The following is an 18,447-nucleotide window of genomic DNA, read 5'->3' on the forward strand; positions in this document are numbered from 1 at the left end:
CGCGGTGTGAAATGCTGAGACGCGACTGCCGTGCAGAACAAATGGGATTTGGAGCCGTACGTGAGTCTGAGAGGAAGCTGCATCCGCACTTCCTGACAACAGCAGATAGAGTCCTTTGAAGTACTAACTGCATTAGTTACACAATGCTAGTCGCTACAGCGGAAAAGATACACCGCCGTTCGCACAGATAGCATCAGCTATTAAAACAGCAGAAAATAGAGGCAACTTCAGAGGAAAACAAACAAATAAATAAGTAAATGCATGCATGCTTTATGTTATTTTTATTGCAAGGGCGTTTCGATGAATAAGGCAACAAGGCGTCTCGTGTGAGTGCATTTCTTGCATATACAGTGGCGAAAAGCATTTGACATCAGAGTCTTAAGGTCTTAAGGATTTGCTTATTTTACTTAAAACAGATCTTAATGTGATGCCATAAAATGACATTCTAGAGAATTGTGTGCTTCTGAATTTGTTCCAGTATGATCATTATTAAAATCAATGGTTTGAAATTAAAAGTTCAACATGCATGAGTGTGGCTTCACATTCTATTTGCCATATCAGTGTTGCTGTTGTTTACTAAAACAAAAACTAGTGATTAAAATAATGCTATGCATAATGCCAGAAATAATGCTTAATAATAAGTTGAAGTACTAAAATGATTAAAACTGAAATTGAAATAACAATAAAAGAAAGCTAAATACAATAGTAATAAATAAAATGTAATACATTTAATAAATGAAAAACATAAAATTACTAAAACTTAAATTATAATGAAAAGAGAAATTTTACAAAATATCATAAACATATTAATAAAAAATATTAATACTGTAAAAATACATAAACAATACTAAAATACCATGCATTTAACTTGTTTTCCAGACCAACAAAATTACACACAAGTTATTTATTTGTTTGATTCTTTGTTTAAAATATCTTTTTCAGAGAAAAATGAATGTTTTACTTGGCCTTTGTTTGTTTTTCTAATATTTTGTTTAATTAAATGTTGCTTTCAGCTACTGTAGCAGTAAGACACATTTTCCCACATTTATATTAATTCTATAAAACACTGCAGATTTGTACAAGTCCACAAATAGCATCTGGTCCGACCCATCAGCGCTCTACCAAATCTGACACTTTGGGATATTTCACTTAACTAGGTAAATGCACTCATACAAGAGCTCATGTAACCTTGAAGCGCTGCGAGTCAGTGTGATGAGACTTGTGTAACCATACCTTTCCTCAGCTGGACGCTGAACTTGCGGCCGATCTTTTTAGAGTAGCCCACGGAGGAGGCAGCACTGGTGGGTCTGGAGGGCTGGATGGGGCCCAGCAGGGTCTTGTTTGATGGGATTGCTAGGTGCGGTAACGTGGGATAGCCCAGGGTGGATTCGGCTTTGGACATTCTCCGCGGGCTGTAGTCCACACCTCCTCCCACCAGACTGGCCCTGTCCTCGTGGCCCAGAGCGGCCTGAAGACCCAGCTCGTTCTGAGACAGCAGCTCGTATTGGGCTTTCTTCACCGCTGGAACCACATGGAACAGGATGAGTGGAGAACGCATAGCCTGTCTGAACAAATTCTGGGCCCTGAGGGGAGACACACACACACACACGTCTCAGTAAGGATGTATCTCGTTGTCAATTACTGAACAGGCTCATCCTAAGTACTGGGGTTGTTAAAAGCAAAAGAGGTCAAAAGGTCGGCTTGCTTAATCGCTGGCTAATTGTACTAGTACAGTTGGAAACAAGGTTAATTCACATTATCTGCCATTTCCATAATCGCAAAGCCTTTGGGAGGAAGCACTGAAACGTATTAGAGGCAGGAAGCGGGATCTGTTTTCATAAGTGTGCCACATGGAGGACAAAAACTGCAGTCCATCAGACCTACAAGACAAAGGAACACTAAAAAACCTGGATTAGTTTAAATCAATCAATCAATCAATCAATGAAGTGATGATGTATATGATGGAGTGGTTTAGAAGTAACTGATGCATATTAGAAACAAACGCTCTTTATTTATAGTATACATTTATTTTTTTAAAGGAATAGTTCATGTAAAATTAATTCATTTATTTATATTCTTTATTTACTCAAAAAACTACATAAAGATATTCTGAAATGAGTACATATACTATATATAACTTAGACAGTCCAGCTCAAAAAGTCTTTTCTGCTCACCAAGGCTGCATTTATTAAACAGTAAAACTATTTAAAATAACTGTATTTTAATAATAAAATGTAACTTATTCCTTTGGTCAAAGCTGAATTTCCAGCATCATTGCTCATCATGTAATATCATATACTTTACTATCACTTTTAACCATCCTTGTTGAAATAAAATAAAATAATTAAATTGCATTACATTAAACACAACCAAACAAACCAAATTTTAATTTATTCATCATTGTGATGCATCTTGAAATAGCAAGTATTAAATTATACAAGCGAGATCGAAAACCATGGCAAAAGCAGAAGATTTTTAGTGAATAATAATTTACATTTCAGTCTGTTCCTCACATAAAGCAATCATATGACTTATATGACAGCACACTTGAAATGACTTAAAATACATTGCACCAATTGTATGCTTTTTGTCAGTTTTGGAGATTGGAAGCTGGAGTTTAAAGCAACATGAACATGAGTAAACAATGCCAGATTCTTCATTTTTTGGTGAACTATTCATATAAAAAACCGACAAGCACATCGGGACTGAAGGTTAATGCTGATATTTTGCATATACTGTAGATAGTTTAATCCAGAAAACAGCAGAGGAACACGAGCTCCGCAGTCATGTACGCAGCTGTGTACTCCTTTAACATAAAAACCAGTGAGTTATTTCCATCTCAATAAACTCTTCATTAGATCAACCTCTGAGTCTAGAGAGCAAACAGCGCCTCACTTTAGGGACGCCCATCTATTTTTATGCAAATGTAGCCCCGCCCGCCTCCAAACGAACGAGCAGATGAGCGAAGCGGTGACACGCGGCTAATCACGCGACTCCCTCTGTCTGATTGAATAATAAATTACATTGCGTTAGATCAACCGCTGATAAATATTTACCCATGCAAACAATCCAATAAGATTAGAATATCGTTATGAATTATAACTCCACATGGAGCACAATCAAGAAACAGAGGGAGCGAGAGAGAGCGAGATAAAGAAAACATCGCCTGTATGAATCCAGCAGCTGTGAGAGAGAAAAAGACGACGACGCAGATGCAGATTAAAATGTTACTCTCTTGTGAATTGACTTTGCATGGAAACCGCAAGTTTGTTTACAGATAACTAATATACCGAACACCCCGAGGGATGCCAATATATACCAAGAACAAAAGGCCCTAATATCTAATATGTATTACACTCACATTATCGACCCGATGTGTATGTAATTCACAAGGTCGTGTTTAATCCTTGACCCGTTGGGTTCGTGTATTTGTACGAGCGGCGAAAGCTCGCACGCATATATGGTCTCATGCAAAAATATAGCCATGCAATTAAAACATAATAATGCTTTGGGACACTGGGGAAATTAACTTGTGGTGTTGGGTTTGTGTAAGCGGACTGAATGATGTATGTAAATTAGTTTTAGATGAGATTATGAATTATCCCGCAGCTGTGCCCTTTCTGTGCCCTGTGACGAACCCCAGCCATTCATTCTCCTGTTGCAGCAGAGTTTGCTCTCATCTTGCCACGCACAATCATCTGGAGCAAGCCCAGCCATTCAAGACTGGCCCAAAGGAAGCTCTTGATGATAAATGTGGAAGGAAACTCTACCGACAAGCAATATTCTTATCTTTTCTCTTTCTTGGAGTTGTTTTTAGGACCCTATGAAATATTATTTCCCAAATTCTGATTTTTTTTTTTTTTTTTTTTTGCATGTTTTCCCTGCTTTTATTTTTCTGGACCACTTTTTTCCATTGTAATTTTTCTGGACTCTGTTTTAATGGTTCAATTAAATTGCATTAATCGAAAAGCATGTCTAATTAATTGAAATCATGAAACGTACACAATTTACCAGCAACTTATTAAAAGCAAAAAAATAAAAAATTAAGGCCATATGAAATACACTTAATTTTTTTCTCTAATTCTGTTTTATTTTTCACCAAATTCTGTTCTGTTTTCCATTAGTTTTCTGGATTCAATTTTAATGGTTTCATTAAATTGGAATAATCAAAAGCATGTCTAAATAAATTATTTTATTTGAAAAAAAAAATTATATATATATTTTTTTTTGTGTGTGTTTACATTTGTCTGGTAAATCAATTCTGGTATATATTTATTTTCTGGTAAATATTCCTTGAAAATAATGTTTTAATAATAATTTTATTATTGTGATATGGCGATAGTTTTTCTCAAAAGAAAACGTTCATGAAGTGAGTAGTTCTAGAGATTATATTCACGTGTTTGTGTGCTCATATATTGAGGCGGCAGAGGCTGAAAACAGTGAGCGTCACGTGTGCTTCAGTATGAGTGTAGTAAACAAAACTGACACTAGTCCATATTGCACGTTGATTTAAGTTTGCTACTTTTGATTTATTCATCCAAAATGTGGCAAATTCCGTGACATTCCACGTTATACAGCAAGTTCCATTTTCAGTACCAGATTCCGCGATACTATCCACGTTTTTCGCATCACGGAAATCATAGGGCCCTATGTTTCTTTGTTTTGTTTTGTTTTGTTCTTTTTACAAATTTCTCAAATACAGCAGATCATATGTGAGCTGACAGATATATTGGATAAGGTTTGTCGTGATATGCCTTACAGCCAGAGGTGAGTAGAAAATATGTACTTTTAAGAGTAGATGGGTAATTTTACACCAGACTCAGCCTCAGACCACTGAATGTCTGATGCATAAGATGGAGAAAACACACAAAATGAGAAACACCTGATTGGTTGAATTCTACAGGACTTCTGGGACTCCTTATGACTGAAGATGAAGTTCTTGAATGAAGGATTTATTGGTCTGTTATTGTAGACATTAACTTTATATCTGTACGCCGCTAAACATGATGCTGAACAAAAGAGACTGTTATTGGTTGCTTTACATGTCAATCCTTGACCAATGAAAGCTGCAACAGGGTCCAGACCTTCTGAAGCTCTAGCTAAGTGAGATTCATTTTACACTTACTTGAGTTCATTTGTACTGACAGAAAATGACTTGTATTACATTAAATTGGGTTAAGTTGCTTTGTTACTTTATTTTAATGCATTAAATGCTAATAAATGAGTAGATTATTTCAACAGCACTTTCTCTTTGTACTAGGGCATGAGTGTTTCGCAAATGAATCAATTCTCTTCAAAAAAATCAAAAACACCCATACCTTAAATGTTTTGGTTCAGAAGATTTTAGAAATAATAACACAATTAAATCAATCATCTATTAAATATATAAATAAGTGCTGTCAAATGATTAATCGTATCCAAAATAAAAGTTTTTGTTTACATAATATATGTGTGTACTGTGTATATTTATTATGTATATATAAATACACACACATGCATGTGTATATTTCAGGAAAATGTTATGTTTATATATTAAATATATTTATTTATTTATTTAATATAAATATAAACATGTAAATATTTTCTAAATATATACTGTATGTGTATGTATTTATATTATATTATGCAAATAAAAACTTTTATTTTGGATGCGATTAATCGCAATTAATCATTTGACAGCACTAAAATAAATCTAGCTGATAGTGATTTTAACTCTTTCCTCACCCGTGTTTTTTTTTTTAGCCACCCCAGCATTTTGATAATTTTCATAAAACTTTTCATGGCCCTCAGAAAATGTTTTTGTATGAATATCTGAGCATGCAATATGTCAAAAGAAAGAAAAATGGGATTGCTCTGGATGGGATTCTGAACGATCGATCGCTTCCATCAATACCACCAGAGCGTGCTCAGTCCTAAACCACTTCCTGGGTCGACCATTCATTTGGTAACATTAGTCAGTTTTGATTTATATATTGTTTAATGATCACGTTATTTTACATATGCATCCGCTTACACAAGCAATCGATTGTTTCTGTTTCTTCTTCATCTTGTTTCTAGACATGCAATACTCTTTCAGAAGATGTGTAATAGCACCTCCAATCACATAAAAGAGAAAACACCGCCAATGTGGGAAAGAGTTAATGTCTGATTGTGGGTGGACATAAGTTCATATATTCAATAATGACAGACAGGTTTTTGCAGGTTAATTCAAATAAATAGACATTTTGAACAGAGGAGGAAGTTTTGAGCTATAAAAGTTCAAGTTGAATAGATTATCACACTGCATGAACCTTCAAGGAATTCAAGACAGATTTGTAATCAACCTCACAATAACCTCTACTTCTGCAACTGATCCACGGACAACTTCTGTAAACTTTAAACAGAGATGTTTTGCTTTGTTTAGTTCGAGAGAGATGAGATGAAAGGCTGATGGCAAGACTTTCAAAGCTCTGAGGAAAAGTGAAAGCTCATGAAAGTGTGGAAAGGACAGAGGTTGAAAGGATAAAGCATAAAGACGTCTCTGCGTCTCCTCCAGAGAGGGGCTTACTGTTCGAATCGGATGTTGCGCAGGTCTGCGTTATTAATCCGGACGATACAGTCGTTCTCCTGGAACAAAGCCTCCTGCTCCGCCTTCCCGCCCCTCTCCAGCCTCTTCACTAACAAACCAAGCGTCCTGGAACAGTCACAGCAAACATTAGTGACATTGAGCTCCGTCTCAGCACTGTTCCCAGATCAGACACACCACACATTACTGTCAGAGCCTGACACAGACGCACAGCTTCAACCATGAGCTAGCCAAGCACGCACAGTTAGCTTCCATTTAATGGCACTATGCAATTAAAATCAATGGATTTTAAATATAATGCAAGCTGTACATGCTGTTTTGAGGGTATTGTGAGGAATCAGAGGCCCCTGATACAATCATGTACTATGGTGAACACAGCTTCCACAAAAATGCCCGTTTTCATTATTATTATTATTATTATGTTGCTGTTGTTATTATTATATTTAATGAAACACACACACACACACATAAATTCAAATTATTAAATGACCATTTATTATAATTATTATTATTATTATACACACCAGTAGTTACTACTCTTACAGAAAATATGGTATTTTTTATAAAGCTTCTCCTTCAAGCAGGTTTTGTCATTTCTATAAGTTGTCCATCATCAACAACAACAACAATAATAATAATAATAATAATAACAATTATATTAATAAATCAAGTTTCCAGTGTTTTTTGTATTAAGAAAAAAAAATAGTAGCATTATTTTGGTGGAAACTATGGTGATCATAGTAAAAACGTAAAACTAAAAACCCTATATTTACAATCACATACAAGAAAGCAAACCTGTGTGTCCTCTGCATCCTGTTATGAAAAGATTAGACCGTCAAGAACATATATATTTCATATTCAAAAAGGATTAAATAAAGGATAAGAGTTAGTGATAGACAGCGCCGTGTCACCTTTATCAAATCTAGAAAGAAGCAAAAAAGAAAACACATCCCATTGATCTTGAACTTTTGAAACGTTTCCAGCTCCTAGCAGCTTTCTTTCAACTCAATACATCAAAAAGGACTTTCTGACTTAAGCTGACTTTGGCCATATGGATTTTTTGGCACCGTTCTCAGACCTGTGTTGGTTTCAGATCCAGAGCGCTGCGGCCCCTAATCAACAAACCCTGAGACGCAATCATGTGAAATACAGCGTCGCATTTGATGGGTTTAAAAAGCAGAGGAGATCCTGATATAAATAGAGCTTATGAACTCTTACCACTCCCCGAGGCCTGAGTCTGTTACATCAGCAATCTTCAACAGCAAACTTTCACTTAAACAATACATTAATAATAACAAAGTTTAGGAGCATATGTGTGTGTGTGTGTGTGTGTGCTGATGGCAGCAGGCAGGAAACAGATCCTTAGATGCACAAACAGCAGAACCTGACTTATACAGGTGATGTGAGGGAAAGAACAAATAAGGTATAAATACTTTGAGTCTGCTGAGAAACAGACAGATGGACGAATGAATGCGTAGCTCAAACTCTGCTTTACGGTGTAGTGGACAGCTGTGATTGGTTTGGCTGTGGTGAGTGTATGGTGTGGTCTTGTGAAGTAATTACACAGCTTGCACTTTGTCTTCATGATCTTGATGTAAAGCAGCTGTGGGGAAGAGCGAGGATTAGTTCAGCTCCCACCGGACTGATGGACAATCTGTAGACGCTCATTAGTCATTAGTTTAAGACAGAGACTCTAGGTGCGGTCACACTAAACTTAATGTGTGCAAAACGAGTTCAAAACACGCAACAAATATGGCCGACAGGATGTGCTCTTTAGTTCTGTTGTGAATTAAAATCAACTATAAATGATAAACATTAATACCAAGTAATGAGGATGCAAGATATATCATTAACCTACAGTATAATACATCAATGTTAATTAATTAGCTTATCTTTATTTATTTATTCACTTAAAGTTTGATCTTTTAAAATCCTAGAAATGTAATAATGCTGTTAAATGACCTTGATATAATTATGCTTTTTGCACTGTGCACTATATTGAAGTGATGCCATTTACTTGTAGCATTTAAATTTATTTTTTTTTTTTCTAGTGTTGGGTTTTAGTTTTTAGTGTCACATTTTTAATTTATTTTATAGTTTTGTTTATTTACATTTACATTACATTTATGCATTTAGCAGACGCTTTTATCCAAAGCGACTTACATTGCATTCAAGTTACAGTTTTTACATTTTATCAGCTCTTGCTTTCCCCGGGAATCGAACCCATGACCTTGGCGTTGCTAGCACCATACTCTACTATATGAGCTACAGGAAAGCTATTTATTTAGACAAATAATCTATTTTGATGAAATTTTGGTCATTTAATTTAATTTTGGTTATCATTCACAATGTGAAATCGCATCTTCAAACGAATTTCAATTCTTCATATTGTACTGTACAACCTGTAATGCTTAGAATGGTCAAATTAACATTAGTTTTTAGTCATGAGATGAAATTTATTATCAACTCATTCCTAATTAAATCATTACTTACTATGTTATCTGTGACAAGTTCGATTTTGTCCAGTTATCGATTATCAATCATAACGTTAAATTAAATCTGTAAATGAATTTCGATTTTTCAAATTGTAGAATTTGCAAGATTATTATATCTCAGTACTGGCAGAGTATTTATTCAAAAGTACGCGTTTTCCAATCAAAGTAAGGACCTTTCGGCTGGAATATAAGTATTCGAACTGGTATTTAGCCTATGCAACCCATTAAGTCTCCCTTAGTATATCACTTGACAATGCAGTGTAAACGAAATTTCAGAAATATACAGCATTTGTACATTTCATTTCCATATGCATGTGTGTATATATACATATATATATATATATATATATATATATATATATATATATATATACACTCATACATACTGTATTATATATGATTATATAAGTCATGCATCTGAACCAACATTTTAGTTATATTGAGTGAAACCAGACTTGTACAGTCATCTGGCTCTTTCTGAATGGTTTTAGCATAAGCAGAGTGGCCCAGAAGACTCAGTGAGAAGGAGACCACCTGTTCTTATCCACTGTCTTTAATTGAATAACAGTGCAGTCAGGATCCATTTACGCCGAGCAATTAGACCCTGCCTTGTTTGCGGTGAACGCTGGTCATGTGATGTGATCTCGTTACTGAAGTCGTGTTTGCACAGGACTCCGCGTCGAAGTAATTTTCTGAGATGGCACGCGCCTCACGCTGTTGGCAGAGAGAAGACGCTGGTCATTTCAGAAGCTGACACTCTGAGCCCTTGCCGTCACCTCCGTGCCCTCTATCAAGATGCTAATGAGTTAACATTCAACACCTCCCACCAATCACACGAGACGAGCTGATGAAGTCGTTACAGACGTGTTGCTGTGGAAGTGTGCCATTGTGTTTGGGTGAATATAATTGACAGTTCTGATTAGTTATTAACTAAAGTATCAGGTGTGTGACAATTTACAAGCCTGAGATTCATTCAAGGACAAGACAAGGACAAATTACTACAGAATGTGAGCAGAAAAAATGTGGCAATTTCTGAAAAGATGCATGCACTCATACTTTCATTTCATACTTTCTTATGTTTATAGCAGGCTGTGCAATAAATGTTATAGAATTATTAATAATAATAATACTACATTTCATTTAAAAATAAAATAATTTTTAAATATCCAATTACTAATATATATAAATGATATTTAAAATAATAATAATAATAACAATAATAATAATAATTCAAGTTTATTTACAAATAATAGTAATAATTATATTATTGTTATTATTATTAACAATAATTTGTAAATAAACTTTACTTCCCCAATAACTAATATTTAAAAATATATATTGTCAACACTGACACAATAACAACAACAACAACAAAATATTGTTATTATTAATAACAATAATTTGTAAATAAACAGAACATTATTATTATTATTATTATTATTGTTGTTGTTGTTGAATTTAGTGTGGCTATCCAATGAAACTTAAGATCAACCATCAACCAGTTTTTTCTTCTTTCATAAACCAGCATCAAATTAGGTCTGAAAACGGTGCACTTTTACTGCATATAAACAGCTCTCTGCAAATCCCTTTATAGTCGTCATTGACTTGATTAGAACACTTTTTCATTCATTTGCACCTTCCTTTTATCAGTTTGCATTTCTTACCACAGCTGACCTTGGATCTTGTGAATGACCAATAATATGGATGAGCTTTTAGTAAGATTGGGTGAAGCAGTTTAGACGAATTGACTTGGCCGGATTGAGGCTTTTCCTATTGCAATATAGCTACCTAATTTATTCGCCGCCACGCCCCGCGTCCCCTTTGTCCTTCTGGAGGGGAGCAGAGAGTTCAGCAGTGTCCCATTCTGTTCTTTCTGTGGCCTTATACAGAATCTGAGCTTCTGTAGCTTTGCTGTCATTATTCAGCTGGAGAATGTGGTTATAGAAGTCCCACTCGAGAGAGAGCCATACTGTCAATACGTCCTTGAGGAATGATGGAAAACCAGTTTAAATGGATGGTACATGCTGAGGAATAAAAGTGAACTTCTGCCTAGACACCTTGAGGGAAACTTCTCGAGATATGAGAGAAATCTGAAGGATGCAGAGGACACAACTGAGGATTACAGGCAAGAGCTTCTTGAAAACACAACAGGCCAGTCTTAAAGGAAGAGTTCATCCAAAAATGAAAATTTACTGTTAATTTGCTCACCCTCAGGTCATCTAAGATGTAGATGACTTTTTTCTTCAACAGAACTACAAAGAAGATATTTAGCAGAAACCGTGGTCCTTGGTGATTCATTAAATGCAAGTCAATGGATTACAGGTAATAATGCTCTAAAAAATGTTCAGTTTCTTGCACAGACCAATCGTTTCACTTCATAAGAAAATGTATTGCCAGGAGACACAGGGATTAATTGTGTGTTGCCTGTGTATGCTTTTTTGACTCTAAAAGTGCTGGTAGCCATTGACTTGCACTTTATGAATCACCAATGAGCATAGTTTCAGCTTAAAATATTCTGTACTTTTCTACTGAAGACAAAAGTCACCTATGATCTTGGATGGCCTGAGTTAGAATACATTAACAGCAAATTTTCATTTTTGGGTAAACTATCCCTTTAAGAACAACACTGCAAGGAAGGAAAAGATTTAAAAAACACAGTCTATGGAATGAGTTGACAAGAATAAAATGAATTCAGTGAAGACAATGTAGCTTTGTAGAGCCTTACCTTCTATCTCTGGCACTGAAAGGCACCACGTGGATTCCTAGCGGCCCACCGACATTGGACACCTCAACCAGCTTCAACATTTCACTAGGGACATTGACAAATGAGGGCAATGAGAGGAGAAACAAAACAGAAGAACCAAGTAAACAAAGAAAAGGCAATACATAAAAAGTTTTGAGCATGACAGAGCAGCTATGAGCTGGAAGCTAAGGCTAGTTTAGATCCAGCCCAGCATGAGTCCATATATAACCCCAGGGGCCATTAAGACACACGGGTCGATGGAGGACTCAAACAGACACTTCAATTAAGTGATTAGGATCAGATTGAGGCCTGCAGTGGGCCGGTTCTGGGTTTTTAACAGTCAGGGAGTGCACACTACACCTGTGAGAGAGAAACATGTGGCCAGAACGCATGGGATACAGAGAGGACAACAAACATCAGGAAAAAAGATGAGCACATGAAGTGATGAGGTGCTGCGGTCTGTTAAATTGCTATCTTTTCCAGATAGTTGAAGGCTAGATCACCCAAAAATTTATTTGTACAATAATAAATAAAACTGAAAACAAAACATTACTAAAATGGTAACTGAAATGAAAATTAAAATGAAAAAATAAAAATAAAAACAGTAGAATATTAGTAAATAGTAATACTATCACAATTATATATATAAAAAAAAACTTCTGCCATTGGGCAGCAAAAAATGATAGCTCCGCCCCAAACTCTTGCCATTGGTTGAGCTGTTGCTATGCTGGGCTGGACGAATTCTCAAACAAACAGCTGTTTTGAATATATCACAGAGAGACACACTTTGTAATTAATCTATAAATGTTACTTAAGCTGTTATAAAATGAAAAATAAAGACTTCAATCTGTTCCTTAATACATTTCTGATTACTTCAAATATATCATATTGTTGGTTGTGTGAACTCCTTTTAAAATATTTTTTTTTGTTGCTTGACAGCCAGTGATCACAGTTTTTCAATGCATGGGAAAAAGCAGCCTGTACATTTTCCTAAATATCTAATTTTGTGGTCAGTTTTTTTTTTTCCTGAGTGAACTCCCTGAGATGATTTGTTAGCTTTTGTTAGTTGTGAGAAAGACAGAACGTGAATCCCGAATCATTTTTGGTATTCCTGTGAGGACTCACTCGAGTGAAGCTGATTCCACACAGGAATCTGCTCTTCCCACCGGCTCTATCCTGCCGTTCTTCCCGTTGCCTGCTCTCTCCTCGTCTTCTTCTTCTTCTTCTTCTTCTTCTTCCTGTGGAGCACCAAAGAAAAATGCCGTGAGTCAACGGTTCTGCCTCAGCCGATCTCTGGCTCTCTCTAATCGAATTAAGCGACAGATGAGCTGCTGTTTTAAATCAGGGTGACTGTGAGAGAACGGCCGTGACATCAGAGCGATGGCTGTAATCGATTATTCATATTCAATCAATCAGTCTGGGCTCGGGCCGCGCTCAGGTCTGCTGCTAAAAAAATAATAATTAAATACTGCTACTAAAAAATATATTTATCGTTACTAAAACTTTAAGTAAAATTAAAACATTCAAAATATTAATAAAAAATAGAACACTATCTCAATAATAATAATAAAATAACACTGCAAATATCAAAATGGCCAGGCTGTCCTATAGCATACTGTGAACATGCATAACCAAGATTTTATAGCTTTGCATGAGAATAAGACACCACTATTCATATACCTATATGATTAAACTATATATTCAATAAAGCAAACAAACAAACATTAATGCATATGTAAAAGGGCCCAAAGATTAACAAAAGCCCCTTAATCAAGTTTATCCAATGACAACTGAATATATTCCACACATTAATTCCACTCGAACCTTTGGCTGTGGATCATTTCCAAAGCCAAGTGAGTGTCTAGACACGGGCGAGAATTTGCAATGGTTTGTTAGCCACGGATATTAATATCCCAGCGGTCTCACCCTTAACCTTCCCCACTCACCAAAATGTCAAGCACATCTAAATAAGCGCTTCTCCGTCTTTATATGGAAATGCATTCAGTCTTTTCAGACAGTCACCCTCCACCACACGCATCCGCCAGTCTGAAGAGGATGACTGAGTCCTATTTTCATCTGTCTGTATTTTGTTATTGTTGTAGAGGTTAAAGAATGAGTGGAGGTTATGAAAATTTTATTAGCAAACCTGGGAAAAAGCGGCAGCAGGTCTGTTACCTTATTCTGGTGAAAATGAGTCAATTGCCTCTCCAAACACAGTCAATGGTTTCGCTACTCGCCACCCAATACAATGATTTTTCTGCTGAAATGCGCGAGTTGGTGTGGAAGAGCTCTTAATTATATTTGATCCAGAATATTCAATCAAACCTTCTCACCCACAGCACTGAATTAAGAATTATTGCATCAATTTGAGTCAGATTTCCTCATTTACAGGTGTATACATCTCACTGATTTTTAGTCTGTATATCTGAAATTTGATATCTGATATATTAGCATGACGGTATAATAGTTTTAAAAAAGCCATGTTTAACCCCAAAATAAAAAGAAAAGTTACATGCTTTTAAAAAAATATATTTATTTTTATTTTTTGCATTGCATTGTTTACCCCCAATTTCACTGTATATTCATTGCGAACTTCACTGCCATTTCAACTTAGTATATTTGAATATTAAATTCTATGATTATTGTAGGTTAAATGTTGTTTTGTCCTTATTCCCTATGTTTTCCCTCATTGGTCCTGTCTTGTCATGTTTAAACTACAAAATGATCCAGGACTTCTACTGATGTCCCCTAAACATGACATCTTTGTCACTGACTATTATTACAAAAACATGAAAAATAAATAAATATATTGAGTATTGGTGAAGTGAAAGTTTCATGAGACATGCAGCTGTGCTGGAGTGTCTCCATTCAGCTGTGAATTCTGCTGTCTGCAGCCAGAGAATGAGCTTATTAGCAATGAGAGATAAACTGGAGCGGCGAGGGCCGTCACATCGGACCCTGAGAGTCGGTGCAGGCGGGTGAGGAGAGCAGAGAACGGTCCCTGCCACAAAGTCACTCGCACACAACACAAAGTGTCACTTTTCCTGTGCTGGCGGCGGTAATGACGGACGAGGCTGGATGCCAGAGACACTCCATTGTCCGGTTCTGAACACCTGCCTGACGCCAGCTCCAATGAAAACTCCTGCATCAGCCCACCACAGGGGGAAAAGGTCATTTACTGGGCATCCCAGAGGAGAAGATGGACATCAGCCGTAAGGGATGAATCCACCGCTTCATTCGGGTGCTTTAGGGCTCTGCTGATATGTGAGTGTTTGTGTGCGTTTGTGAGTTGGGTGAAGGCCAGAAGCCACTCAATGCAGCAGTTACAGGAAGCCAGAGGTTACAAAGCTGGCGATTAGACAGACAGTGCATTAGATTATTGTTCCTGGCAGATGCAGGAGGTCGGTCACATTGAGAGACTGCTGGCTTGTGAGGAGCTGGAGGGAGAAAGTTTTCCAGAGGGAATTCAGACTATAGGAGGTAACGGGTGATATATCCAGAATGCTGGATGAAATCCAAACAGAGGCCTACCGATGCCTCGCTGGAGGGCTTGAAGGTCACGTCTGTGGAGACAACCAGCGTCTGACCTCCAGATCAACCAGATAAAATCAGGAAGGTGATGGTGGTGTGACATGACAGTTAGTGACAGGAGTAGAGGTTTGGCCTCTACCATTGTGTCTAAGGTCGAATTTACACACAGAGAGCGCAAGAGTTTGTATATTGCTACCTCAGTCACAGCCTCAGTTCATCTGATGCATGCTAGGGGTGTAACAGTCAACAAAAAAAGATGTGTCGGTATGTACCTTAGTTTTGAGTGGTTTACTGAACAAATTGTGAAGCTGTCTTTAAAAAAAATCTATTTGAATTACATTTTCTCACATTATCTCAATTACAATATGATTACATTATCTACTTGCACATTACTATAATATTAAAGGTTGCAATCAACAACAGAGTCCAAATGATTAAATTCAACTGCTATTTATATTTAGATAGAATAATAAGAAAATGCAACTTCTAAATTGTAAAATTAAGTTTCTACTTCAATTTTTCTAGTAATCACTGACACGATGGATGACATAACTTGTTTTTGAGAATTTTCTAATAAAATGAACAAATCACAAAGTTTTATTCATGCATCAACTGAAATAGCATAGACTTAAAGATCAATCTTGGGATTTAAGAATCGATACGGATTCATTAAAATAAAGATACACAAAACTATGAGTTTCAAATTAGGTTAAGCACGTGCATTGAGTAAAACAATGTTGTATTTTTTCAGTACACCTGCATACCGAACCGAAAGAGCGTACCAAAAGGTTTTGGTATAAATACAAGTATCGTTACACCACTAATATACACAGAACAGAAAAACAGCAATTCCAGTTTCCAATCTAAGGTTAACACAATATGCACCCTATACCGGAAGAAAATAAAATGTAAAGTAAAAAACTTTATGAAGTTTTTGTTTTTCACAGCTGGATTTGGCAACCATTAAAGTTTTATTTATCTCTTAGTAGCAAGTTAAATACATATTCAAGTGCAAAAGTGCATATTTCATTTAGTTTTTTTGTGATAATAAGTAATAATAAGCTTCAAAGTGGAACTTTATGTGAGACTGCTACAAAAGCAAACACAATTATTTTCCATTATCCTCACCAATGTTCTCAGGAATAGATGGAATCTGGAGCGAGAATATCTTCAAATCTATACGCAAACATACAGCTTTGCGTTTTTAACCCAGAACTGACCGAAGGCCTATTTTCTTGTCCAGCGTAAAGTGCGGGAAATGTGTCATAAAGAAAATATAAGGAAGCGGGCAATTTGTACAGAGTCTCTCAAACAATGACTATCCAAATATTTACCATGTCCAATAATAGTGACCTCACTCAAGTTCCTGACAATGTACAAAAGTTGGTAATTACCTCCAGCGAAACACGCCCAAAAAACAACACGGAAAAAGCCAAACATAACAAATTAGACCGGCGTACGAAATACTACAGCTGTTCAAAACTTCTCATGTCTGGTTGGAGAAACTAGTGACCCTTACGAGGAGCCGTTGTGGTCAGAAGGTGATACTTAACTGAAACCCAATGAGTTTGTTTGATGTGGAGAATTTAAGACAATAAAGAAATGGAAAAATCAAGGTTCAAGAGCCAAAGCGTACTCAAAAAGTAGGCGTTGCCCAAAAAAATGGAAATGAAAGGCCCTACTGCGGGCGCCACAATGCACCATTATAGTACGTCTGTCCCTCAGAGGCATCTCTTATTACCTCAATTAGACATTTAAAAGAATTAGACTGATTTAATTGAACGTGACTTCACATCTTTCTCTCAAACACAGGGTCATCTCATCCCACCGTTAAAGAAAATCTCCATTACAACAGTCAATGGATCACACTACTCATCATTTTCGAGACGCTTATTTGTATTTGTGTTGGGGAAACAAACGCTAAAAGGACCTAAATGATGACTAAAGTCATTACCGGACATAAAGCTGACCCACTACTGTAATCTACTTATACGAACACTACCCCAGTGCGCTTGGTTTGTGCTACTGTTTATTTGGAGTGTCAAATGAAAAAATATAGCCCATTTGGTATAGACATTTCATACACTTATCATGTCACAGGGGATATTAACAGGCGACTGTGAAATCCATTAATGCACGCCTGTAATCAGGCCTCGTAATACATCTGTCATCTTGCACATTGATTAAATCTTAGATTAACTTGTTTTTCATCCGAGTATTTTTCACGTCCTCGATACGGATAAAAGAATCTACCCATCAATACAAACAAACATCAACAAAGCAACAAAGAGAAGCAATAATTGCAAAAATTAATCTTTATTTCTCATTGTTTAAAAGAAAGACTTGTTGACTGGAAGTAAATCAAATTTAATTGATTTTTTACTACAAAGCACTGTGACCAGCGTTGGGGAAACTTACTTTTAAAAGTAAAACATTAAAATATTGTGTTACTCCCTAAAAAAGTAACTAATAGCATTACTTAGTTACTTTTAATGGAAAGTGATTCATTACGTTACTTTTATGTTGCTTTTTCCTCATTTATGCTGGGCTTGCTTGTTTGTTTTTAAAATAGAAAGTTATAATTTTTGGAAAGTTACTTTTAAAAGTAAAGCATTACAATATTGCATTACTCTCTAAAAAGTAACTATTTGTGTTATTTGTTTTAGTGGAAAGTAATGTATTAGGTTACTTTTTTTCACCTGGGCTACTTGTTTGTTTTTAATATTTAAAAGTTATATTTTGGGGGAAATGTAAAAGCCATTTTACACCAAAAGTGAAATTCTGGTGAAAATGATGAAAGTAATTCTACATTTTCAGCTATTTTTTCTTCAGCTTAGGATGATTCATTGAATTGGATCATTGAAGGTCAGCAGCAAAGACATTGGTTAATAAAATGGGATCAAATACATAAAGTATATTTGTGTTATTTAACATTTAATTATTGCAGGTTTGCATTTGACTTTATACATTTTGAGGAATACTGAATCTGTTTTTGTGCGAGTGAGATGAGTAAATGCATTTAGTTTAGAACTACAGTAAGCAACATGTTCACACAACACCTCTGCACTTACTCCCGATTTCTCTCAACATGGCAACCGGAGAGCTGTCAGTCA

The 18,447-nt window shown here is 36.0% G+C and overlaps 1 protein-coding gene across 2 annotated transcripts in view; it reads right to left on the reverse strand.

Moving 5' to 3' along the window:
• pard3aa (par-3 family cell polarity regulator alpha, a) overlaps nt 1–18,447 on the reverse strand; it is a 445,004-nt gene that overhangs the window by 230,861 nt on the left and 195,696 nt on the right. For both annotated transcript variants that reach the window (XM_079409545.1, XM_079409544.1), the window contains exons 6-9: nt 12,929–13,041; nt 11,786–11,869; nt 6,548–6,673; nt 1,234–1,583 (exon numbers count right to left, since the gene is read on the reverse strand). In XM_079409545.1, the coding sequence (XP_079265671.1) occupies nt 1,234–1,583; nt 6,548–6,673; nt 11,786–11,869; nt 12,929–13,041 (673 nt within the window). The remainder of the gene's footprint in view (nt 1–1,233; nt 1,584–6,547; nt 6,674–11,785; nt 11,870–12,928; nt 13,042–18,447) is intronic.

This window comes from Barbus barbus (genome assembly GCF_936440315.1).
Source record: "Barbus barbus genome assembly, chromosome: 46".
Taxonomy (NCBI): Eukaryota; Metazoa; Chordata; class Actinopteri; order Cypriniformes; family Cyprinidae; genus Barbus; species Barbus barbus.